This window comes from Trachurus trachurus (genome assembly GCF_905171665.1).
Source record: "Trachurus trachurus genome assembly, chromosome: 24".
Lineage (NCBI taxonomy): Eukaryota > Metazoa > Chordata > Actinopteri > Carangiformes > Carangidae > Trachurus > Trachurus trachurus.
The window spans coordinates 21,100,926-21,127,581 of NC_139910.1; the positions used below are offsets into that span (position 1 = coordinate 21,100,926).

Consider the following 26,656-nt stretch of genomic DNA (forward strand, 5'->3'; position numbering starts at 1 on the left):
CGAGAGCTTTTATTTTTAGTATTAGTCGAGTAGTAGCCTATATAGGCTATTTGTACAGGTTATGATGATTGTGAAATTAAGCTTAACTCTCATTACAATGTGCGGAATTAATTTGACTGTATATACGATATAAGTGTGTGTGTGTGTGTGTGTGGGGCCGATGGAGGTGGGGCAGGAGCGTTCCTTTGGGATGGTGCAGCTGATGCAGTTTTATTGGTCCCTCTGGCCAGAGCCAATAAACACCACCAAAGTGAAGGGACAAACAGCTGGGGAACAATGATAGCATATTGATGATGTTTGTGTTCGTGTGTGCGCACATATACATCCCTGCGTACATTAATGTGTGTGTGTGTGTGTGTGTGGGTAAGCACAAACCGCCCATCAGGACCTTCACTGCGTGTGCTTACATGTTGCACAAAGAGTTTGTGTGTTTGTGTTTGTGCTTGTGTCTGTGGGCAGATATGTGTAGTCATGGTCCAGATTGTGTGTGTGTGTGTGTGTGTGTTTGTGTTTGCAGCCATTATCTTGGGGGTTGATGATTTATGATCTGTGTTATGGCTTCCACAGGGGACATATAAAACTACAGAATGGCCCTTTATTGCCTTTCTTCTTTGTTTAGTCCTGTGTTTCATCCATCACTGTGTTTCTCATCTTCCCGTCTCTCTCTCTCTCTCTGTCTCCCCTGCTCTCTCGCCCATCTTGATCTCAGTTTCTCTTTGTCCATCTCTCCCTCCGCCCGTCTGCATCTCTCTCTAATTCGCTCCAGCTCTTCTCTCTAATAAAAACAGTTATTGATAACCTGTCGGCTGCACATCAGTGGAATCGCCATTATTCTGCCTTGTTGTTTGTTAAAGTGGTGTAGCTTTTGTTGTATTGCTTGGTGGTTTCTACAGAACAAAGTGAGAGGCCATGAGATTGATGCAGGGCTGTCTTAAGGGCTGCTCTGTTATTCTATTGGCTCTTCGGCCTAAGAATAGCTTAAGATCTTCTTGTTGGTGGAATCCACGGTCTCGGGGAAAGTAATACTCGGTCTCAGGAAATCACCATAGGGATGCGAAATAAAAGCTACAAGAATCCATTTCACAATACAACAACAATACCCCGGTGGATACCATTTTGCTACACTGTAGGTAAAATAGTTGACAGGTAATTATGAAGACTAGCTTCAGCATGAGTGACATCAAGGACACGACACCTCTCATCACATTGCACCTTTATTGGCAGCGTGTGGAGGGAGTGATAAAAGCACTACAACAGTGACAACTGATGAGGCCTTGTGCTAATAAATGATAAGATCTTATGCTGATGCAGCGAGAATGTGCTTATATCATCCCGCGCAGACCTGAAGATATCAAACACCGATGAAAATTACTCCCTAAACAGAGTTTGTTGTTGACAGTAAGGTTGGATTTATGAGGGGGAGACCTGTCAGCCTCCAACTTGCAAATCTAAAACCTATTTCCTTGATTTTAGGAAGGTTCAAGACAGCAAAGGAACACTCTGTACTTTCTGAGAACATCCAGCACAATAACTGTCATTTTATCCCCATATTTGTTATTAATGATTGTTGTATGTTCAACAAGGCTTTATAGACAGATACTATACTTACATGTACATGGGCTGTAGTTGAAGGTGGGAGGTCTTCTGAGGCCCTTGGTAACCGTACGAGTCGAAGCCTCCTATAAAATCAACTGCACACAAAAAAAACAAAAACACAAGAAACACCAATTACTTTAGTGTTCATCCAACTGGCAACTGTCCACCATAGATGATTCACTGTATTAAGCGTCCTACACCTACAGATCCCTGGACAGTATATTTTGTACAGACGCCGCTGCTCATTGCTCTTAGTGCTCATCAGAGTTGTAGCCATAAAACTGCTCTGAATGAGAATTTGGCCTGAAAATCCAGTGATGCAAATCTAAAACTATTTATGGGTAGAAGACTAAGACTTATGCAGCGATATATTTATGCTTTGAGACTACTGCTAATGCCTAAATTATCCAGGATGGCTCCTCGGTTTCCCAGGCTGAGGAGCTGCCAGCAGGTGGTTGCTTTCCTCTGACTGAGGCAGAGAGCCTGGACTTTTGAAGAGGAAGCCATGATATTTTCTTACTTTGATGTTGTAGAGCTCATAAAAGGGTCCTTCTCGCCTTGATCAGCAGCATACTTCCTTATTTATTCAGAGAGATTTCCTAACATTACGTACAATGTGGAATCTGGCTGTCACTGCAGACATGAAAGTAGCAAGAAGTTCCCCTTAAAGCTACAGTGTGTAACTTTGACACGTCTGTTAAATGTTTGTTGCACCCAAGCCATCACTGGATGAGATAACACAACACGGATTGAGCTGATCAGCTCCTTAAATCTCTCTTTTCTCTGTCTCTTTTGTGTAATGTAACGTTGAACACTGTTTGCAGCGGCTTCTCTCAGTGAAAATTCTGTGTTTTTTTTGTGTTGTTGGAACGACTGGTATGACTGAAAAGTGTGTGAACGTGCCACAACCGACACATAATGTGTTAGACATCTGGAGCAACGCTTCCTGTCATGACAAACACCTGTGAAGTGTGTTGGGTGAGCTCTGGTATCTACACTGATCCACACATGCTAACCGCCTACACTCATGGTATCAAATGTTCGCCCTCTCATCAACAACTAATAGGCCTCGAAGCTTCAAGCATCAACTTTTCCTACTCGTAATCAACATCAAAATCAGTATTTGAATGATGCTTTTTTTTCTTTTATTATTTTGCATCATCAAATGATTCATTGTACATCAATATTACTCAATATAACTGCTCCGACAAGGATTGTTTGATGTGTTACAGCTCAGCTCTCGTCTACTTTACCCATTTCCAACACTGGCACAGTGACGTGATCATGTGATAGGCTGGGACAAGCTGCAGCAAGGTTGGCATAATCAAAAAAAAAACAAAGAACAATCCAAATTTGTGAAGATGATCTCCAAAAGTTGGTTGCCAGATGTGTCAAAGGAAACAAGCATGTTTGGCAGATCACTTGTAAATGTAAGAGCTTGTCCATTTAGCTCTGTCTCTCTACATTGATTTTACAGGGTACTCCAATTTCCACTTTATTTTTGACTGAAAACATCAATCAAGTACCAGTGCAGCTGCTAAATGTTTTTGTTTTTTCATGTCAGTGTCATATTCAGATTCAGCCCACACATAGACAACTAATGGTGGACTCTATCAGTTCTCCTTTATGTTTCTAGTCTGTGTCAATAGGTCTTTTCTGAGTCTATTTCTACTGGGACATGAGTGTGGAGAGGCGAGAGACGGGTTTCTGGATCAAAGTGTGATTCACAGGTCAAATGTACATCACACTGGCAGCAGTTTGCTCCAGTCTGTTAACATGTACAACAAAATGAGACTCATCACTTCCCCCAGCCACCACTCACATCACATCCAGCCTGGCCTTGGTTTCATCAGTGAAAAAAAAAAAAAATCTAATTAACACAACTGCTTAAATACTGAACAATTCTTTTAATAAAAAACTGCAGTCATTCAGCTGAAGAGACATTTTTAAAGGTGTAAAAATTTTGATCTATCTTCTTTTTATTGTAGCATTAAGGTTTTCAAGGTGCATTTAAGTCTATCTGTAAAGCTATGTGTCCTCACATACCTTCGTCATTCTTTCAATTCTGCCGGATTTTGTAAAACAATCTTCTACAAGTCACCACATCTTTTTCTCACTTCTCCCTTAATCCCCTTAATGTATGCATGTGAAATTTTGATTATACTACGCAACGGGACAACAGATGATCTTCTTTGTCTATCAGCAGTTTTCCAGGACTGCTGCAATATGGTGATATTTTATGATCATTCAGCTCATTATTGTCGTTCAGACAGACAATGCGGAGCCATTGCCTATGCGCTTGATGCGCTCCTTCTTTGTGTTGATCCTTTTGTAGAAAGAATGGCCTGGTGTGAACGGTGAGGTTTTTCCTGCTGATTCATGCTGCAGTCAAATATTCTGAGCAGAGTTTTCGCCATGCACGACCCTTTGAACACGGGAGGAAATGGAACCCCTCACCCTGCCAGTGTGCTGCCTATCACGCTGTAGTGGCCCAATTTAAAAATTCAGATACGTTATTCAAAAGGCCCAGGGCTGACCAAAGAGCACGTAAAAACATGAACAAGCCTCTTGTGAAGCTGTTAAGGTTTCACTGGACACAAGATGCAAATCGTAAAGGTGAGATTTCCTAAACTTTTACAGTGCAATTATTTTACATTATTGGGGTCATAAGTTTGTTTTTTTTACTTAAAAATGTTTGTTATTGACGAAAGACCTAAATAACATCTTACAAAGAGACTGTTTCCGTAATCTTAAAGGGATAGTTCAACATTTTGTCAAATTGGCCCATTGCCATAATCCCTATATAGTTGTTTTAGAGGTAAATGCAGAGAATGCTTGATGAAAAACTGTCCCTTAAGGCAACGCAGGTCACAACCGTTTTGGAGTTGTTGGATTGTGTATTTGATGAGTTTGAGGAGGGAAACCAAGAAATCCCATGAGCCTCCATAGCGTAGCTCTGAGCAGCTCACGGCTCTGCTCCGCCGTTCTAAAAATAGCTTGCACCGACAATTAAAGGTAACAAACCTACTGCTATGACTATAGGGATTATGGCAATGGGCCAATTTGACATAATGTTGAACTATCCCTTTAAGGTGTGTGTGTGTGTGTGTGTGTGTGTTTGTGTGCTATTCCTATGTTTACGAGTGTGTTTGATAAGAATCTGTCTGACACATTTGAGTAGCTGCGAGACAGATAACTCGAGACACACACACACATACTCACACATGCACAGAATAATTATCAGAGTAATTAGCTTTCTCAGCAACTCAAAATCTTCATTGGTCCTCTGTGAGTATTAGCGTCTTCACCCAAGGCGCTTTTCCCTACTAAGCTCCCTGATTATAGTTTAGTCTCCCAGACTGCATTATTGCGCAGCGCTTTCCACAGTCACATCCAGGACTTAAGGCTCGGCAACATAATTATTACAATGGATCCCAGAATTATTATGGAGAAAATGATCTTTTTCCTATGTGAAAATGTAGCATGTGACACGACGGCGCCATCGTGTACATATTCATTAAGCCTTATTAGTGGCCCGAAACCTCAATCTGAGCTCTGATTCCTTCTGATAACATTTGTCCCAGGAGAAGCAGTGTGAAAATGACTCATGTAGCTTATTATCGCTCATCTGTGTGGAGTGTGGATGTCTTCCCTGTGTCTGTGTGGGTTCCCTCCGTCTGTTCTTTTTTCTCCTCCCACAGACAGCTCACAGACACGGTTTAAGTGGATGGAATCTCTGAGCTGCCTTCATCTTGATGTGAGTTCAATGTGTTGGTCAGCACGTGTGTTCGTCCCATGATGGACTGGCGAGTGGCGACCTGTCCAGGCTGAACTCTGCAGCCCAAAACACCACTTTCAATAAAAAATGGATGATCAGATGGTCAGCTGATGGTGTATGGAGCTGGAATTAGCCTGAGAACTTGGTTTCATATTGTTGGTTTTCTTAAAAATATTAAACATTCAAGAGAAAATCAAGTTCTCAGTTATTATTCATTAGCAGTTTGACAGAGTGGGCAACACAACTGCCATTAGGTTCTGGTTCAAATGCTGCTACACTGCATGGTGCATGGAAATAGGGCAAATGGTGTTATCACCTTTTTCCAAATAAACTCCATCCAAAAAAAAACACAAATAGTGAAACAACCAAAAGACAGCAGTTGAGCAGACAGCCAAATAACTGTTAGACATCAATTATTCAGACACGGAACAAGTGGCATTTTAGGTTTCCTGTCATCAAAGCTCATTAAATCGCAGTGTTAAAAATTCAAATCTCAAAATAACCCCTGAAACTTAATTATCCTCCATAAAAAATGGGACTCTGAACTGCTCTTTGATTCTAACAGTCAGATGATTCAATATTTAACTGTGACCTCGTTGAACACAGAGGTTGTTTATCACATGAAGAGTCTGTAGAAACAGTAGCAGGTCTGGCATCAAGTGTTCACCTTCAGTCTCATAACAGCTACTGTTAAAAAAAAAAGACATTACCCTGCCAATCTCAATCCCCAGTCTGCTTAATGCAGAGGGAAAGCAGGACAACTTGTCTACACTCAGCACTTCAAACCATTTCCACTGATCCAGCCTGAATTTATTACCTATCAATATTTATGTGTTAGCAAACAGCATCCTCAATCCAGTGTTGAATAAGACATGCTTAGGTATTGATCCTTGTGCGGAACAGCTGCGGCTGCTTTAATGGAATAACTAAAGCGATGGGCTCAGGTAAATGGGCTCATTCGAGTTAATGCTCACAGGGATGCGCTGCATTTAAAACACAACAATCACACAATTAACATACTGATTTGCCTCATTTTCCTCGCGCGTACTGGTATTACTCTTCAAATGCAATTCATTCACACTGTCAAAATGCTTACCCAATGATAGTTAATGTTGCCTTTTAAACTACAAATTACAAACTTCCTAATCAACATGGTTGTAGTGATGTGCTCATGTACTGATAAAGGACTGAATAAAGATAAATGATGTGTGAATGAATGGATGTGTGAGTATCTTTGCTTGCTCTTTGAGTCTCCATTCTTTGTTTTTTTTGTCATGTTGCTTAATAGTGGTTCAGTTTGTCTCTCAATAAGCCACTCTTTCATTCTCATGTCTTACTGTGAATGAGTGCAGCTGTGACTATAGAAGCTTCAAGTTTCACACTGGCTTTCTGTCCAAGCAGCAGTAAAAGCCCTCGGTTCAAAACGGCGTCATTCAAAACTGTTGTTTTATTCTGAACTCGGAAGCACCAGTCACATGAACTTAAACCTCTAAGACCTACATATAAATTCCAACTTCATTCACTAAACCTCACCAAAGAGGGATTTCCCAGTCATAGCTTAGCAGCCACAACTGAGTAAAGCAAGTTTGAGCTTTGGATTTCTCCACATGTTGAAGTGGTGTGCATGGAGCAACAATAAGAGCATCACTGGTCATTTTATGTCTCGATGGTGGTGTTTTTTTGTTCTGTTTTTTAATTTCAAAATCCACACACCAAGGACAAACGTCTACGGAATGGATTAAACAGTATATTTAGACATTATCTGCAACTTTAGCTTGCTGTTATACAGTAATAATGAAGGCCAAGGTGCAAACTATTTAATGTATTATTAATAGTACCATAGTTTGTAGTGTGACAGGTTTCGTTACTGTAAAAAAAGCAGTATGCTCAAGAATACACCATTGTTTGTTTACAAGCTGGTCCTGGATATAATCCGTGCTTGTAACGTTAGCTGTCAGCCCCGTGTTCAAACTCCAGAAAACAAAAGTTTGTTAAAATATGATTACTTTTCCCAAAGACATTTGTTGTTCCTCAGCTCTAATGCCTTTGGTCTTGTAACACTAAAAGTTAAAACATGCTGTTTGAAGATAACAAAAAGTAAAAGAGATAATCAGCCAGACAGTGTCATGCTAATATGAGATTAATATCTGTGCCTTTATACAACAAAACATGAATGTGTCTGTTCTAACACAGATGAAAGACCTTTTATGTATCTTGTTGTAAAAATAAAAACACACATAGTGCTTACATTAGCTTCATCAGCTAGCTAGCTAGAGCTAATAAAGTCTGCCAACAGCTATCCAGTGATTTGGGCTAGAAATGGGACTTTTGTCTTATTTCTACCTCAGGCTGAAATCAAGGACCCATTGTTTCAAAAAAATACTAAACGTGTCGGTGGAACAGAAAGCTTGACAGACACAGAAACGGTGGTGCAGCTTAGCAAACAGTCATTTCATGTCAGAAAGTTTTACAACAGGGTATATCATATTATTCTTAGTATAATTATCATTATAATTTGGGTGATTTGAAAAATGTGTGTATATGTTCCTGTATGTAAGTGTTTGTGTAGGACTGGGTACTTACAGCTATCCTCTTCTTCAGAAATGAGCTTGACCACGTAGCAGGCGTAGATGAACCCCATCAACTAGAGAGAGAAAAAACATAAATTTAGCATGATAGATAGATAGATAGATAGATAGATAGATAGATAGATCGATCGATCGATAGATAGATAGATAGATAGATAGATAGATAGATAGATAGATAGATAGATAGATAGATAGATAGATAGATAGATAGATAGATAGATAGATAGATAGATAGATAGATAGCACAGCAGAGAAAACAGTTTTTTGATGTAAGTGGAGCAGAGCACCATAGTGTGTTACTCCAAAATAGAGCACTTGAATCAGTGGCTTCACACACACACAAACGCAAACAAAGTTTCACTATACCCATGTGGACAGCTTATTTCCCTAGTTTCTTTCCTAACATTAACCATGACAATTAAAAACCTAGCCCACACCTAAACCCAAAGACCAAACCTTCACCCTCAAAAAGCCTCTATCTCTCCGTGAGGACCTCTATTTTTGTTTCCACAGTGACACACATCCGGGTTAGTGTGAGTCATGCAGGTTTAAATCCCCACAAGGATATCAAAACAAGCCCATGCACACTATTTTCAGTGACAGGCACATGGTTATGTTTTCAGAGCTAGATATTGTTGTAATGCACAGGATACATACATAGAAGTAGATAAGTTACATAAGTTGAGACTGTGATCACTGATTTTTTCACCTACAGCTCTTTGGTACCACGGTGACAGGACAGATCGTTCTGTATTTGTCACCATCATCAAAATGAAACCCAGTGCGACCCACGGTGACAGTGTGCTATTGTCTAAGCCTGTACGCAAATACAGATGTGTACCTCAAATTGTTCGAACCCTTCTGTTTGAGGCCATTCATAATAAACCTGAAAACAATGACAGCTGCACACTGACACACACAAAAAAACAAAACAATAAATGTGTGTGTATTTGGGCATAGTGTTTAGACAGGGGTACAGCAGACCACATTAGCAAGACACCTTTGCTCTCTGATCTCTCTCACTGGCTGACTGTTTCCAAGGCAACTGATAGGCGGTAGCTCATTGGAGCAAAGCTGCGAGAGGGTGCGGTCAACTTAGGGTCAGCATTTTAGTGACCTTATTACCGTGCAATGATAAGAGAGGAAGAGAAAGAAAAGAAATGAAGAATAAGCTACGGGCAGACGGAGGCGGAGGTACTGTAAAGCTACATGTGTTTTTTTTTCTCAACAAATAAGGCGGCATTATTGTTTAAATAAGGTTTTAAGTGAAGCAAAAATGACATTGACCTGGTTGGTATTCTATTGACTACACCGACACACTCACACAAGCACGTAAACACACAGCAAGCTGCAAATGTGAGCAGCTACATTTGAAATTCAGCGTATATCTCAAGGTCTTGACCTCATTTAGTCTAAATAATGTTCAGCTCCCAGAGCTCCTCTCTCCTTCATCCTTTTCTCATACACCCTCCCCTTACTCGCCGTTTCCTTCCAGCTTCCTGCTCTCTCTCTCCCCCCCTACACCCCCGTTTCCTTCCTCCACCTTCTCTTTATTTCTCTCCGTCTCTCTCCTCTCCTGTCTCTGACAAGTAAATGAGTCATACAAATATAGTGTTTTGCTCAGTGGGGGATGAATTTACTTTAAGCTGAGCCAACGCTGCTGGAGTAGACAATGCTGCCAGTATCAGCGTCGGGATCAACGGTGATGAGAAAATCAATTTGGATAACATAGGAGGCTTTATGTAGCAGAAATGCCTTGAAAAATTACCACAGCTCCGAGACGTAACCGGCTGCAAAGTCTCGGTTGTCACTATCACTGCCAGGAGTTAAGTAGAATACCTTTATTTTGAAAGATTAACACGACCTCGCTCGCGCCACTGACTGCCTCCCCCTGTCTGCTGCCACTCCGGCTACAATGATTTATTATTAGCGTTCATTTTAAAGGAGACTTTAGATGTCACAAAGTCAAAATGTTGTTTAAAAGACTTTCAAGAGCGGAGGACTTTTTCTGTCACACGGAGTGAAAGCTGATCCGGAGCCCGCTCTGTCGTCTCCGGGCTCATTGCCTCTGAAAATGACTTCTGGGTGCAGTTTTGTTAGCACCACTGAACAGAGTGCAGAGAGCCGTGCCCACGCTGCAATGGAGAACATTTGATCAGTTGTGACAGAGTGCGTTTCTCTGCACATCAATATCCTGTTAATATTCTGGATACTCAAGTACTCTGTTTTGGTGTTGCTGCACAAGCATAATATCCTGTTTACAATAACCCTGATTAAATCTTCTCTCGATAACCAGGGTGCACCACTATGACCTGTTTGCTCCTTTGTCATATTTATTATTGAAGTTCTGGGTTCAGGTTTGTTTGTGGAGTTATATTTGGACCATATCGTTCATGACCACTGAATTTTAATATTTGGATAAAAAACATTTTTTTTTATCTATAGTAAAAATAAAACCTCCAGGAACAGGTTATTCTAAACATCTATTCACATCTCTTGGCCCACAAAGCTGTACTCAAATGACATTCTCTTTGACGCTCGATTTTTTCTTCTCTATTCTATTTTACTAACAATGACTGAAGGTCGCAGCATTCTGATTATTACAGTACATCACTGCAAAGTGACGTGAGGAAAGAATATGCCGTTTAAGGCCGTTTAAGGCCGTTGAAACAGCTCACCTGCTTTCAACTTGACATGAATCTCAACTGACTTGAAAACAACTGTATCAGCTTTGTGTGTTCAAACACATCTTACAGTACAAACCAATGGCAATTCAAACATCTTGGCAGAATGACAATAGCCAATGCCATGTTTCCATCCAAAGTGTGTGAGAGAGAGAGAGAGACTTTATTAACGATAAACGCTGGATGCGCTGGTTGATAAGTTTCGTTTTTACTGAGGAGGAACTATGAAGAAGTGCAGTAACATCATTATGAAGGTGTGTGGGGGCTTTTATTTTGCCGTGGCGGTGCACCACAATTAATTACATGTAGTGAAACCCCGATGTTGTTGTCTTGTGAGTAAACTGCAAACACAGGAGCAGATGGGGTGAAAGTGCGCTACGTCACACTTAATTCGAATCATCAACCAAAACCCGGCCATAGCGAGCGTATTTCAGTTTGTGCGAATCAGGGGATTTTAATTCGAATCACGGCGTTTCCATCATCATTTTCCCATGCGATACATCTCGATGCGCATCTAAACAGCTGATGGAAACGCACCTTATGATTCTATCTCTTCTGAAATAGCATGTGTGTGGATAATATCACTCATGCTTCAAAAAATCATAATCACCAAACCATACATCTAAAAATTGTTCAGAGCTTATTTTACTCCTAGAATTAGCATTGAATGAAGTTGGAATCATCTCCTCTCTACCATCTGTGTACCCAATGCTGCTTAGGTACCTTTACATATATGTTTCTCTAAAATTCTTAATAAGGAGCTTCCATGTTGCCCTGTACTTTGCTGAATGATAATTCTCATACATGAAAAAATAATTTGGCTTTCTGACCTAACTGCTGCTAAGAAAATGTTGGCAGTACGGTGGAAACCACCACATACTTTATTATTACATCATTGGTGGCACCTCCTGATAGATATGTGAACCCTACAGCTGGTCTTAAAATCTTGGTCAGAGGCCATCACAGCTGTGAGGAATCTTGCCAATAAAACGGGGGGTGCAGATCACTCACCGGGAAGGGAAGGGTTCATGTGTGTGGTGAATTGCTGACAATGGGATGTGTGCGTGAGGGGGTTTGTCTGACAACTGTGTGAGTGGGGTTGGGGGTAAAATACAGACATAAATATCTGCATGTCTCTATTTTTCTAAAATGAGGATTTTTTTTGTTTCTAGGACATTATGCACCATTTGAATGTACATTGGACAGCTACTGTATGCCTAAATGTATAGAGACATGAAGGCACATGTACTGTCTGTCTGTCTTTTTTATGTTGGTACTGTATAACATTAATAAAAAATGTTCACAAAAAAAAGTAGTTAAACTTTTTTTCCCCCATTATTTTAATTATTTCAAATCATTCAACTGCAAATTTGAATTTTTGAGGAGTTAATGAGCGGTTAATAGCTACACAGTGGTAACAATAAGACTGACAGTTTGTGTGTGGAGGGATAAAATGAAAAAGCATTTGTTATACAAAATATTTCTTCCCTGGCCTCTTCTGTCTGCATCCAGATAAATGAATTCAACAGCTCTCCGGCTCTTCAGACTGACACTGGTCCCTTATTTCATTTTGTCTGTGCAAAACCTGAAGGATGTACAGTGTGATGGGTGAAAATGAAAACAAGCGCCACTTCAGCATGGACTTCCTGACCTGATCGGCCTAACAAGCAATAACTTGTACAACTTCACCACTTCACCTCGCAGAGGCTTGTGCCTCATTCAGAGCAGACACCGTTTCTATGGGCTTTAGTGTGCGCGGTGTCACACACTATTCCAGGAGGCGAGGGTTTATTCTGTTTCACACTGTTCAGCTGGGTCTTGTTGCCATGGTAAACACAGCAAATGTAGATAATTATGCAACAGCAAGTCAGCAAAACCAAGTGACATTATCTTAGAGGAAGTGGAGAGTAATGGTTTGGGTAATAAACTGTCAAATGTCCATGTTCTCTCCTCTCCTCCATTGTCGACTGTAACATCCTTCTCCTTCAGAGCTTGAACAGAATGTTCTGAATAAGTGTTGCAATGATGATAACTGAGAAGCAGCTTATTATTGCACTGCAGATACACACTCAGGTTTCCCACTTTTTTCCAATTTTATAACCCAGGGACAGTGCCTGGGTTTGAATGTTTAACTCTGAAGTTCATAGGTTCTTGGGAGGTGAGATCTTGGCTCCCATTTCTCCCTGTTATAACCTCTGATAACATGAATTAAAGGGACAACAAGGAGTTTCTCCAGCAGCAGAACGAAAAATTCCGCGACAATAAAAAAGTCTACGTTACCCACACTTGTTAATGGGCCCATTTTCGATAAATATATCGCTTTGTCTCTATCGTTATTTTGTTATTATTAGTGGTGGCGGAAATGCTGGGCGAGCCGACCAGCGTTTCCTTACTTTCGGTTTCGCAGTGAGTCATGAGAATAACGCCGCCGAATTGCCGTTTATGGTCGGGACTACGACCGTATGTGATCGTCTTTGAACCTCTGACTTTAAAGCATAAGTAAGCGATCCGGTCGTTTTGGCTAATGCTGCGTTCCAGGTAGGCTTTTGAAACCGTAAATTACAGCTTCAAGTCACAACTTACGATTTTGTAGCGTTCCAGGCAACCCACTCGTGTTTTTCCGACCTGTTTTACCTGTGAAAGTCACTATAACTGCCACTCATAACTTCCGACCCGTGAACTCGTACCAGATCGAACTGGTACGACTTCACAGGTCGGAAAAACACGAGTTACGAGTTTCCTTGAACGCACCATAACAGTCCTCGTCCCTACGTCACCACATTCACGGCGTCCCTTAAGCTGCACACACAGCCCTGCATGCCGTTCTCTCTCCTCATTGGATAAAAACTGTAGGATACGATAAATGTTTTCTCCTCGGCTCAGAGCAGAGCAGAGTGACTGACAGACCCGTGTTTCAGACCAAACACTCTATGTAAGTGATTGCTGTCGGAAGATATAACTATTTAAGACTTATATTAACACAAATATATCACTTACTTCTGCTTTAATTCTTGATGAATGAAAACATGAGTCTGTCTTGCGCCGCTTTTCCAAAACTCCTCGTTGTCCCTTTAAGCCTACTACAGTAAGAGGGTGAAATGAAAATGAAATAGAGTGTTTCACTCACCTACAGTAACTGTCATGTGCATAAGGTAGGTGTAATTGTAAGTGTTAATGATTGTGTTTTTGTCACCTATATAATAGACTGCTAGCATGGCTACAAATGAACAATTAAAAAAATAGCACTCTGACAGAGGTTACTGCAAATAAATGAGAGATAATTAAATGAAGTAAATACAGTACAATTTTTAGCCTGAAGTGTTGTGATACTTATCCATTAGCAGATTTATTAGTAGATTTTACTGTCATAATGCAGATAAAAACTCTCCTAAAAACCTTACAGATAACACTGTGCCCACAATGATCAAGAGGCCCATAAAAGCGTAGGACTATATTACCCAAGTGCAAAAGTAATGTCATTAAAGCAGAAAAAGATAACTGAATCATCATTCTCTCCTACAATAATCAAGACCTAAACGCTCCCTTAGCAGAGATTCTGAGAACACCTGGAAGTTTTGAAAGGAGCTCGGGGAGAAATTAGCTGAATGTCAAACAGCTGGTGTTCGATAAGGAAGGGAAAACCTGCGCTGTTCTGCATAGCCTCGGACCAAAAAATTCAGGAAAAGCATCATGGGAGGAGACCTTTGAAAAAGAGCAAGGACAGATGCCGGAGGAAGTCAGCTATAGGTCAGTCACCAAGTGACGCAGATCTGCCCTCCACCAAGGAGGAAGGTGAGGTTGCATTTTGCCAAAACAATCAAAGTAGAAAGTGCTGACGCCACTGAAACGTCTCCCTCAAGGTCTGTGAAACTTGTAGACCTGAATCAGCTCACACAGGTTGATACACGGCCAACATCTCAGCAGATGATGATGTTATGATGAATCCTGTCCCAATGTCTTCGTCTTGAGCCCCTCAACCGTCCTCCTCGTGACTCTGTGATGAAAACGTGTTCATCTCAGATGAAAGAATCCATTTTTTGCATCATGGTCCTCTGCAGATAAATTGTGCTGTGATGAAGGTGTCACATCCACTGGATTAAATGTGTTGTTGCTGCTTACAGTCAAATGTTTTGCACCGGTGTCTTCCCCCTGTGCTCTCCGTGAATCATTTTTGATGAGAATGTTTTGTCAGTGAAACAGAGCTGCACTGAAAAATTGCTGTTAATCATTTTCATCTAAATTTGTTTGTGCCATTTGACACTAGTATAAAACTCCATGCATATTACAGCAGCAATAAATGAATCACAAATGAGGTAAAAATGTACCAATGTATCAACCTCGCTCACCCGCTACGGATGACTTTTTTTCATCTGATGTCACAGCTCTCATGCGCAACAATTTTACATCTACTGTCGCTTGTTGCACACTTTTGTTTAATAGATTTAAGAATTTCACTGTTATTTGTCTTAATCTGAAAAAACAAAACAAAAAAGACAATCAAAAAGGAGCGGTTTTACTTATTCATCAAATATGGGATTAGCGCTGTAGAGCACAGCGGTTGCCTTGGTTGACTGACATTCAATCCTCATGCCATTGTTCTTTCTCTTTCCTTTTCCCTTCTCTGATCTTTGAATAACAACAGCTATGAAAACCTATCTGTTCCCAGCGCTGCTTCCATGAATACAATTTGACCCTGACATCACTGTCTGGTGTCAACGACAACAATGTCACATTCAATTCAGTCAATAAAAATGAAAATAAAAACAACACTTCATATGCTAATGACTCAATTTCCTGCTTTCCACACGATGAACGAGGAGGAACCCCAGAAACAGTTTCACTCACTTTTGCTAAGAATTATTTAGAAAATTACCATTATATAAACATGTATACGTGGATTTCATATGAAATCACAGACTGAGTCACACAAATCCAGAGTATGTTTCCTTTTGTTTGTGACCATCGAAAACCACTGCAATCTTTGTAATCATTGTTTTTTTTCTCTTAAAAATATTCTACATATTATTTCCTTTGCTGTATTTCTATGACAGAAAAAACAACACTAAATCAATATAATTATGTCAACATTTTAGTGACCCCAATAACTGAGACCAAATAGAATTGATACTGGCAGATGGCTACGGGTTATTTTTATAGAACCATCTCAACATTTTAGATTTTATACCAGAAATATGTCAAGGGCACGAGGCAATTAGGCACACAATATATTTGACTATGGGTGTTGGTAGTGTTGGGTATTTATTTAAAATTGGTAGCAATTAGAGCACATTGTCGCCGTCAGCTCGCTCAGTGTTGATAAAAGGTGTAGCATGAAAACAAGCAGGCATAGCTAATGATCATTTTCTTCATGTGAACCCATAACACCTCATAGTCAAGGTTATTTGACTGTGTGCATTGGAAGGCTTGGAGGAGTGTGTGCAGGTTTTCTCTCCTATCAAAGACAACAGTAGGAGATTTTGCTGATTAGTTCCTCTACTCAGGCTCAAGTTGTGTTAATCACTTAATTTACTTGCTGGCATGAACTCTAGACCACTGAGCCAGCAGGAATCCTCATCTTAGATTTTGCTTTAGTGATATGTCATTTATAATTATGGCAATCTTTGTTAATAGCAAAAAATAAAATATGATTGCTACAATAATTTTTTTCAAAAACATTGTGTAATTTGTTGTAACAGTCAGGCAGTAAAACAAATCAGTTCATCAGCGAATAAATTCAACATGTAACCATGACTGCTGCCTGAAGGAGCTGGGTGTGAAAGCTCATTTTCTTTTTACAGTACATAAATGCTCCTATGTCATTCAAGAAAAATAAAAAAAACCTACAAGAAGTTCAGATCCTATGGTGCACCACCAGATCTGAACTTGTTCAAAATATGAGTTTGCTATTCAGTGTGCTGTAAAGACAATTCAACTCACAGTCACTGAGCCAGTTGGGCCAGTCCATCACGACTGACCACCCAGCCAAACAACAACATTTTCCACAGTCCTTGACGATGTGCCTCAGTGGCCGTTTTGACTTCCATACAATACTAAAAAGTGCCTTGATTTTCTGGCCAACCAGTCACAACTCTTCCACTGCAGGACATCTGTTAACCAGCCAGACCACCCAGAAAATTATGCACACCACCACAGTCACTTTATGGCCTAACCCGACCATACCCTAACCCCTCACTTAGTTAGCCAGTCGACTGGTTGAATGTATGTTATTAAGCACCCTGACAGTGTTTCCACCAATTACAGTAAACCAGCCAGCCAGTCAGCCACTGGACCAGTTAGACTGTTGAGTGTGGGCTCATGAAGCATGACAGTTTTCCACACACCAATTACAGCGAGACAGTGGTACAGCTGTGTGGTGGCTTGGCACTCAGCCACACTATAAGTACCACTATCGATTGACAGAGAGATAGAGAGAGTGCATGTGGAGAGTGGGTGAGAGAGACAGTCATGCTAAGTGAGGGAGGAAGATGCAGAATGAAAAATAAAAGAGGAAAGGCAGACTGAAACTCCCGATCTCTGCCTCTCTGTCTGTAATGGTGTAATGATGCATGCAGCCACATTCAAGTGGTTTGTTTATTGCGTATGCGTCTATATTCATATGTATGTGTACTACACCCAGAAAAAAGCAGGGCAGCAGTACAGAGAAGTCGGATGAGAAGTGACAGGCCTCCTTCATTCCCGCTCTTTATTCCTCTCTCTGCTGTCTCTTCTGATCCTGCTAATTATCACAGTTTGACAGTGCGGTAGAGGAAGAAATACAGAGGGCGAAGGTAACAGACAAGCAGAGGAAAACACAAAGAACAAAATCGTTTTTCGCAGCAGTGAAATAGGCTAAGAGAAAAAGCAAGACGCAAAAATACTGAGATATAGAGGGAGAGTCTCTCGTGCAGCTATTCTATGTAAATGAGGGTACGACATTATCCACTTAATGGAGCCTCAATGCTTTGCTTAACTCAACAACACATGCCACAAAGTTCCCCGCCATCCACTGACCAGTTGCAACAGATTAAGAGGTTGGCATGGCTGTAATACACTTTAAAACCCATTAAACCCAATGAGTGTAACTGTATAAAATATTGATTGAATGATAAAATTCACTTCAAAGCACACAAATAACACAATTTAACTGTGTATTACTACTCTCCACACAAAAACATTCATGCTAACTTCATGGCTTTTTAGCAGACTGCTCTAGTGTTTCAACCAAGCGGCTGTTTTGGCAGTATTTAGTTGCTTGTGTGAACTTTAGAGGTTTGTTTTGTTGAAAGAGTGTTGACTCTAAATGAGCTGTATAAAAACAGTCCATGGTTTGCTAACCTACTTCTACTAAAGGACCAAAAACAGAACCAGTAGATTTTATCAGTTATATCTAGCTGGCTAAATGTTGTCCTTCGGTGGACATATAATCTGTTTCTCTCAGTAGGCTAATGCTCCTCCCCTGTGCTCACCAATTATCATTGGAAAGCTAAGCTAGCTGTTTCCACTGCCTCTTTTTTTATGCTAGCTGTGCTAGATGTGTCCTGACTAGCCTGGGTATACCCATGCTGCATTGCACGCAATTTTATTCGCTCTGCAAGTGAGCCTGGAAACCATGGACCCAATTTCAACAAGGGAGCCAATCACAGAACGGGGTAAGGGGGCAGCAAGACGATGACGACACACCGAAGCGACTTTGTTGATAGCTTGTTGATCCAACATGGCGGCAGGCGCTTTACCTTTCGATGCAGCGAAAGTAATTTAGGCCGCAGGTTTATTTTGTTTATTTTTGGGTATGACTGATAGGCTATTGTATATGTAAATGTACGCCTAAGTTTCATTTGTCATAATAACTACAGATTTAAGTCCACGAAGTACTTAAAAGGTTAATAAATAGGAATAAATAGAGTACAATAAATAAGAGACTTGAAAGGGTTTACAAATTATTTGATTGAAACATGTCGTAGTAAATGATTTCTGTTGTCACTGTTGTCAAAAAACCTTGATGTGAGGACATTTTATTTTGAAACTGTATGGTCACACTGGTTAAACTGTTTGAGGCTGAACTGTGGGTCAGAAGCTTGACCACAGAAACATAAACAGGAAGTCTTGGTGCAAGGACAGAGCTATTTACACTGTGTTCAAGAGGCACACACTCTAATTGTGCTTTTGTTTCAGATGTATTTCATTTTTTGGTTCTTTACAGTGCTATACCCTTTCATGTGTTTATTTATTTACATTGTGTTAGCATAAGCCTCAATGCACCCATATAGACTGTTATGTTTTTACCATATAGTTTTCACGGTGTCTTATGATTTTGTCACATCGTCGGTGGAGGAAATAAAACTGAAAATCTTGACATCAGTACGAATCGTGGCCTTTTTGTTGGACCAGTGTGGCTACACACAGTGCTGCAGTAGCACCCTCTCTTTTCAGCAGAAGGAGTTTGTATGTTCTCCCTGTGCCTTTGTGGGTTCTCTACAGGTTGTCCAGCTTCCTCCCACAGTCTAATAACATGCAAACTAAGCTGATTGGCAGTTGGTCGCGTGTGAATGTGAGTGTGTTGTATGTCTCTATTTGTGGCCCTGTGATAGTCAGTCTGCAGACTAGACCAGGGTGTACCTATATGTCAGCTTTGATCAGTCCACAGCGCCCGTCAACCAAGCAAAGGCAGGCAGTGTAGATGATGAATGGATGGATGGATAAAAAGCAAAAAAGTTATTTCTGTTTTTGTAATTCTTTCACAACAAATATCTGTTTAGACCTGTTTCATATCTACAATAGCAGCAACAGGTATTAATATTAGTCAGAAGGACATTTAAAGCCATAAACCCAGAGCGGCATATCTACTACACTCAGGTGCTCCAGTTTGAAATTACAGTGCATACTAGACAGTACTTATTTAGCTCAAGTACTTACAGCCAGGAGTATCTGCAGCGAGGAGTGAGCCACCTCTATGAACTGAAAATCCATCAGACAGCCAGATATAGATATATATCGGTGGTCCTCGGGTGCCCAGGAAGGGGGAGGGGTGATGGGTGTCACCCTGCACCCCGGGCCATTCTCCATCCACCAGGAGCGATGCATGGACAGGTTGAAAGTCAGCACAAGGTCAGAGTCCTGGCAAAGCAGAGAGAGAGACAGACAGACAAAAAGTGAGTTGAATTACATCCTCTGACAGAAGACAGATCAAGAACAAGGCAGTGGCAGGCTGAATGTCAGGGCAGGCTCGAACCAAGTTTTAATTAGAGCCCAACTGTTAGATAGATAGATAGATAGATAGATAGATAGATAGATAGATAGATAGATAGATAGATAGATAGATAGATAGATAGATAGATAGATAGATAGATAGATAGATAGATAGATAGATAGATAGATAGATAGATAGATAGATAGATAGATAGATAGATAGATAGATAGATAGATAGATAGATAGATAGAGGTTTGGCTAGGGCTAAAAATAAATCCCAGATGTCTCATTCTGATGATCTGGGATCTCTCAGATTAGATCAGAACCGTACACACGCAGGGTAATGATGAGGACAATAACAGAGAGGGAGAAGAACTTTGGGCGGTGGCTAGAGAGAGAAAGACAGAGTGCAACAAAAAAAATAGAAGAGAAGCTCGAGGGAGGCTTCGTTTTGACTTGGTGTTTCTTAATGCAGCAAAAACTGTGGTATGATGCCTCAAGCCTGAGAGATGGAGGGCTTTGTATTGCGGTGTCAAGGCAGGGTCAGTAAATAAAAAGTTATTGTTATTTGAGGTTGTTTAAGGCAACACAGTTATGATTTGTTCTCCTGATTTATTTCTCCTTGAACAGGGCAACCTCAAAACTGAGAGACCTTAAAACCAAGAGGCAACATTGTTAAAGGGTTCATAACCACGCTGGCGAGTCTGTTAGCATATACCTCTTTGGATATTGAGGTTGAAATATCTTGACGAATACTGAGCGGATTCCCTTTGAAATTCTGTCAAATAAGTCACCGTTCCCAGAGGACGAATCTTATTCTTTGTTAACCCACTGACTTTCTCTAATGCTGACAAATGGCTAATATGTCCAGCTCATGGTGTAACAATTCTCCACTAACTAGGCAACTGGATGGATTGATATGAAATTCAGTTTAGAAATTGATGATGGTAATAACGCTGCTTATCCGCTGATTCATACTCAGACTCCATCTCTTCTCTTCAATTGCTCTGGTTGTCCACCACAGCAAAAACCAGCCCCATTGCTCTCAGGGACAAATTAATATTACAGCTTAAGAACAGCACAACTGACAACCAGTAAATAAATAAACATGCTCTGCTCCCCACTGTTTCAGTTCTGCTTCACAGCAGCGCAGAGACCACATACAGCAGCAGTGGCCCCTGCAGTTACAATGCAGAGTGTCTGCTGTGGTTCCTCTTCGATCCCCTTCCTTCTAAGAGGCTGAAAGATGCACGATAAATCAGTTGCCATAGTCGTCTTGGTTTAAATAATGCACATATTAACGACTCCACTTAGCGGAGGAGCGACGTAGATCATTCATCAGAGGGCCACGCAAACCGCCCTGACGCACACAGACACAAATGCGAACACACACATGTTGGCACTTGCTGCTTGCGCCATTAGTCAAATGAAAAGCTCTTTAAAAGCAGGCTGAATGCAAAATAACTTTCACCTCATTTGCTAATTTTCTCAGAGGTGATATATCTTTTTCCAAAGATACCACAGCAGATGTAAAAGCCTTTGATTTTGTTGTTTTTGTTCAAATTATATTAGTTTTTTTTTCTTAGAAAGCCATATGGTAATTTCACTCAAATGGGAGTCAAACTGTAAATGTTAAAGAAAGTATATTTTCAAAGGGACTGTGGCCTTAAAGCTACAGTTTGCTGGAATAGGTACAAACCCCAATAAGATAGACAAATAACCCCAATAAGGGTAGGGAAGCTCATTTATTTCCAACAGGAAGCACATCGTCAGTATTAAAGTAACTTATTGTGGTGAAGAACCCAAATAGAGCTTTAAGCAGAGCTTTAAATAGACTCTGCTCTTCCATCAACACCTGATTCCAAATGTTTCTACACTATTCCACTTTATCTGCCCCACTTATTCTCCCCCAACATCCACACTCGACTCTGTCAACTGTCTCCAAACTGCTCATGTTCCTCTCTCTGTTCATTCATATTGAGGTCTCTCTTACCACTCTCTCTACCCCCTCCCCTTTTTCTCCCCTCTTTTTCTTCCTTGGCCCCTCTCTATTTCAGTGTAATGAGTAAATGCCTCATTAGCGCAGAGCTCTGATTAATGCCATCTCCCCTTGTTGTGCTCCTCTTTTTAATGAGTAAAATCTCTCTAAATTTCTCTCTTGCTCCCTCTCAACCATCACTCTCCCTCCGTTTGTCTCTTACTGTCACTGCCTTACTCCAAATCTTTCTCCCTCTCTTCTGCTCTCTTTCCTTTACCTCTCTTCTTGCTTTTGTTTCTCTGTCTTACACTCCCCTCACTCTTTCTTTCTCACTGTTGGGATAGTGAAAGAGAGAGAGAAATGGGGTTGGGTTGGCATGATAATTATTTCAGTACAGTCTGTATCAGTACTTTACTAATGAGCCTCTCAAGCACACACACACATAAACACAAAAGTAATTATCAGTGAAAAGCTGAATTTGGCAAAATGTCATCCAAGACCAAGCAGGATGTAATGCGACTAATTCTGCTACTAATATTCTCACGCTTTTTGAACGCCACAAAAGGGACAGAACACCAAGAGGAATGTGGCTGATCTCCGCCCAGCTACTAGTTACTGCTAGACAAAGCATTGACTACTCTTAGATTGTGGGAACAACAGAAGCTGCAACTTAACTCAACTTGAGAAAAATATCAAGCAGCACTAATGAATGTATAAAGGGCTTGGTTTGGAACAATTTAAAGCAACACTATGTAGTTTTTGGACCTTAAAATAATGTTTCTAAACTCATTTAAGTGGTAGAAAATTGGTAAATAGGATGAATCGTGCTGCCACTGCAGCCTGAGCGAAGTCGCGCCGTCTGCAACTGCACTCAGTAACACAGCGCCACAAAAGTCCTGGTACACCGCAGTTCCACTAAGCTCCAGAGACCGAGCTCAAGCCCAGTTTCCCTTCTCCTCTCACTAACACACGAGCGCCCTGTACTGGGCTGCATGGCCAGCCAGCCTCCCCTCCCCTCCCAGAGCTCACTGGAGCTTTTCTCAGCACCGGTACTGGCAACAGCGACGGCACAGGTACCGGCAACAGTACCAATGGAGACGGCATGGCAACAGCATGGCACCGACACAGTCAATGACGATGGCGACGGCATCGATGGTGATGGTACAGCCATGGCAATGGTACAGCCATGGCAATGGTACAGACCGGTAATGTCGGCGGCACTACCGGCAACAGTACTGATAATGGTGGTACCGGCAACGGCAACAAATTCACGTAGGCTGCTGTGCCTCACTGGGGACACGGTAGCAGACAGTCTCTCTTCTCAACCAGAGTACCAGTACCACAAATCCTGCATAATGAGGCTTTAAAGAGTTTTACAACAAAATATGTGCAATTTTTTCAGAGAAAAGTTCTAGAAAGTAGAAAAAGTGAGCGTCGTCTCTGCTAAAAGATGTTTAACAATTGCTAATTTTGCTAGTCAGACTCAATAAGCCTGCTTTGAAGAAATAGTTATTATTATTAGAAAGAAAGAGTAAAATGAGAGGCTGGAGCCCAATCTCGAATCTTTATGATTAATATGAAGCTAATAGCTAAGAGGCTGTTAGCATAAATGATAGCTAGGTGTTGTCCGAAGTTAACACACTCAGCACCTCCTAAACTCAGCAACACTGGTGCCTGTTTAAATTGTCCAAAGTTTAAAGGGATAGTTCACCCAAAATTCAAATTTCACTCATTATCTACTCACCCTCATGTCAACTAAGAGCTGTGAGAAATTTCAGAGTCCTCCATTCCTTCTCTGAGTTACAGGGGGGTCCGTGCAGCAGTATTTGTCCATATAATGGTTGTCAATGGATACGAACTTTCTTCGTCCAAAAAGACACACCAAAAAACATCCAAATACCTCCATACTGCTCGTGTGTAATGTCCCTCTTGTATTGAAGCCCCGACATGAGAAATTGTTCTGAAAAAAATTAAATAAGTCTATTTTTAAGCTTGTTTGTAGCGGAAGCTCCCAGTGTCTCAGTTCACTGCTCTTCCTGTGTCAGTGCAAATCTCGCGTGATTTGCACTGACCGGCGGAACAATTTCTCATGTCGGGGCTTCAATACAAGAGGGACATTACAGACAAGCAGTATGGAGGTATTTGGATGTTTTTTGGTGTGTCTTTTTGGACGAAGAAAGTTGGTATCCATTGACAACCATTATATGGACAAATACTGCTGCGCGGACCCCCCCGTAACTCAGAGAAGGCATGGAGGACTCTGAAAATTCTCACAGCTCTTAGTCAACATGAGGGTGAGTAGATAATGAGTGAAATTTGAATTTTGGGAGAACTATCCCTTTAACATTTTGTGGCATTTTGTGTATTATAATTAGTGAGCTTTCTAGTAGGCAGGGTGGGTTTAAAAAAACAACAACTTTGGACACATCTAAACTAGCTGATTTTCAGTCTGTATGCTAATCTAAGATAATTGTCTCCCCTAACTCCATTGTACCTGCACTGAAGCATCATCAATGTGAATGTCAATGTCATATTGTCTTTGTGGTTACACTTTTCAACATCAATATAAAAACCACCCAATCTAACAACAAAGGAGACTGAGAACAGCAAGGTGGACCTTTATGTTTTCCTATTCCATTACATAGTGTCTGAAGATCCTGCGCCTGCACGAGTTTATTGAGGTTACAGGGTCTGTAAAATAGACTGGTAATAAAAAAGAAAACTTTCATCTTCTTTCTATTCATCCGGCTGCAGTGAACCACCACAACAAACCTTCTCCTGCACAGATGGAGAAAATGTGATATTAAAAAAACATATTAGAAATTAAGCCCATTATTCTGAAAAAATATAGCAGAAGTGTTTGAGGGATAATGCTTTTATAATAACAAATAATCCAAAACATCCTGCATAAAGGATTTGAAAGCAAACTCAAATTACTCCATACACACCATTGGAATACAAAACAATTAAATTGCAGTCGTGTCTATTGATGTATTGATTTTTAATGATGGAATTTGTCTACAATCACAGCAACTAATCCACCAGCATGATGAATCTGTGGCTTCAAAACTATTTTGATAAATATTGATCGTCATTGAGATATTAATCTGCCTGGTGATTACTGGTCTGTTTGGCTTGAGACCTCTAATAACAACCATCTTACACTTGTTTCTCTGTGTTTCTGTGTACAAATGTGTGTTAGTTTATTACAAATCATAATTTTTGACTATTTCTCCAGTCTCAAAATTGTTCCACCCCTCTTGTTGCATCTCTAACCTCTCTTGTAATACCTCTCTGTCTCTCTCTCTCTCTATCACACACACACAGTCCACATTTCCAGAGTGCTAGTTGAGGATCATGCACTCATGCTCTCAGGTCTTTGTCTCTGACTGTGGGCTAGTGCCGCTTCAGTGAACCACATCTGTTTTTCCTCTGCCTTTCTCTATATCCCTCCCTCTCATTCTGCCTCCGCCCTCTTCTCTCTCTCTCTCTCTCTCTCTCTCTCTCTCTCGATTTCCCCTCAATTTCCCACCTCTATATTTTCCTTTGTCTTCAACTCCCATGAGATGTAGAAGGATGGAGAGGGAAAAGACCACTCAGAAACAGCCTTTCCTCTGAAGGTCTGGTCAAGAGGGGAACAATGCCACTTTACCTGGTACTAGATTCGACACTAATGTGATGGTTTAAACAATGCACAGACAGTCTGAGAAGAAAACACCTACAAAACTAAGCTCTGAAGCTTTGCAAGTTAAGAAAAACGGGCGTCTAAATCTGATTAGAGCAGATATGACATTTATAAAACTTGTTTTTTTCCAAGTCAGTTTTGACAGACTGAAATCGATGGGTGGATAGATGGATGTTGGCATAAGGAAGGGAGTGCTGGGTTTTCCCCATGACTGCTTCAGCATCTGCTCTGTGGACACACACACACGCACATACACAGAAACCAACAATCTAACACTTTTAAAGAATTGATTAAACATATAATTCAAGCTCCATCAGTCATTTAATGACACATACACACACACACACACAGACAGTGTATAAAACACTGTGAGTGACATGCTGACAGGCCCTAACCCTAACTCTACATTTAACATCAGCCAGACATTCAGCCGTCCAGTGGGCAGCCACAATTTCAGCAGATCATCAAACTAAATGGCAGAAAATCAGGGAAGAGACAATATTAGCTCTATTCTCTCTAAAGTCAATTTTTCACTCTATTTAACTAAACCTCCATCTCTATCTGTGGCTTCATCTCCTTTTCTATTATTTTACCTCTCTGTGCTCTCTCTCTCTCTCACACACTATGTCACTCTGCCTGTGTTATTTCACACCAATATCATCAGTCACGGTGCATCTCCCTACATTGTTTTGCTGTGATTTCCCATGGGTGTTAGATGAGGCCTTAACCCATAATGCCTAAAGCATTTTTAGGGAATTGTTTGTATGTATGTGTGTGTGTATGTATGTGCTATGGGATGGGTGGTGCATAGAGATGAAGTCCAGATCCTAACCCTGACCTTAACTCTATAACAAACCCATTACCAATTCTAAGCAAATGCCTCAACATAACCATTTTAACCCCTTCAATCTTTCACACTGAGGAGGGCAATTAAAGTGCCTCCTCCAGATGGGATCCACAATTGCACAAAGGAGAGGGGGGGGGGGGGTAATTCAAGCTTTCAATGGGGTTAATTGGCTTTTTGTAAACCCTGTGGCCACACCTTACCCAATAAATCAGGACTCGGAAATCTGAGCTGGTTTGCATGAACAATTAATGGAAAATAAAAGAATATCTGCACACAAATAACGCCAGTGGGAGTTTTTCCATCTCCACTGTGG

At 40.8% G+C, this 26,656-nt stretch overlaps 1 protein-coding gene across 2 annotated transcripts in view; it reads right to left on the reverse strand.

Moving 5' to 3' along the window:
• Positions 1-1,605: 1,605 nt before the first annotated feature.
• Positions 1,606-26,656, reverse strand: part of nkain2 (sodium/potassium transporting ATPase interacting 2) — a gene marked incomplete at both ends in the record, with an annotated part of 85,643 nt that continues 60,592 nt past the window's right edge. Inside the window, 3 exons of one of the 2 annotated variants that reach the window (XM_084000454.1) lie at positions 1,606-1,691; positions 7,958-8,018; positions 19,560-19,760. In XM_084000454.1, the coding sequence (XP_083856580.1) occupies positions 1,606-1,691; positions 7,958-8,018; positions 19,560-19,760 (348 nt within the window). The remainder of the gene's footprint in view (positions 1,692-7,957; positions 8,019-19,559; positions 19,761-26,656) is intronic. The other variant, XM_084000455.1, reaches the window with a different exon arrangement.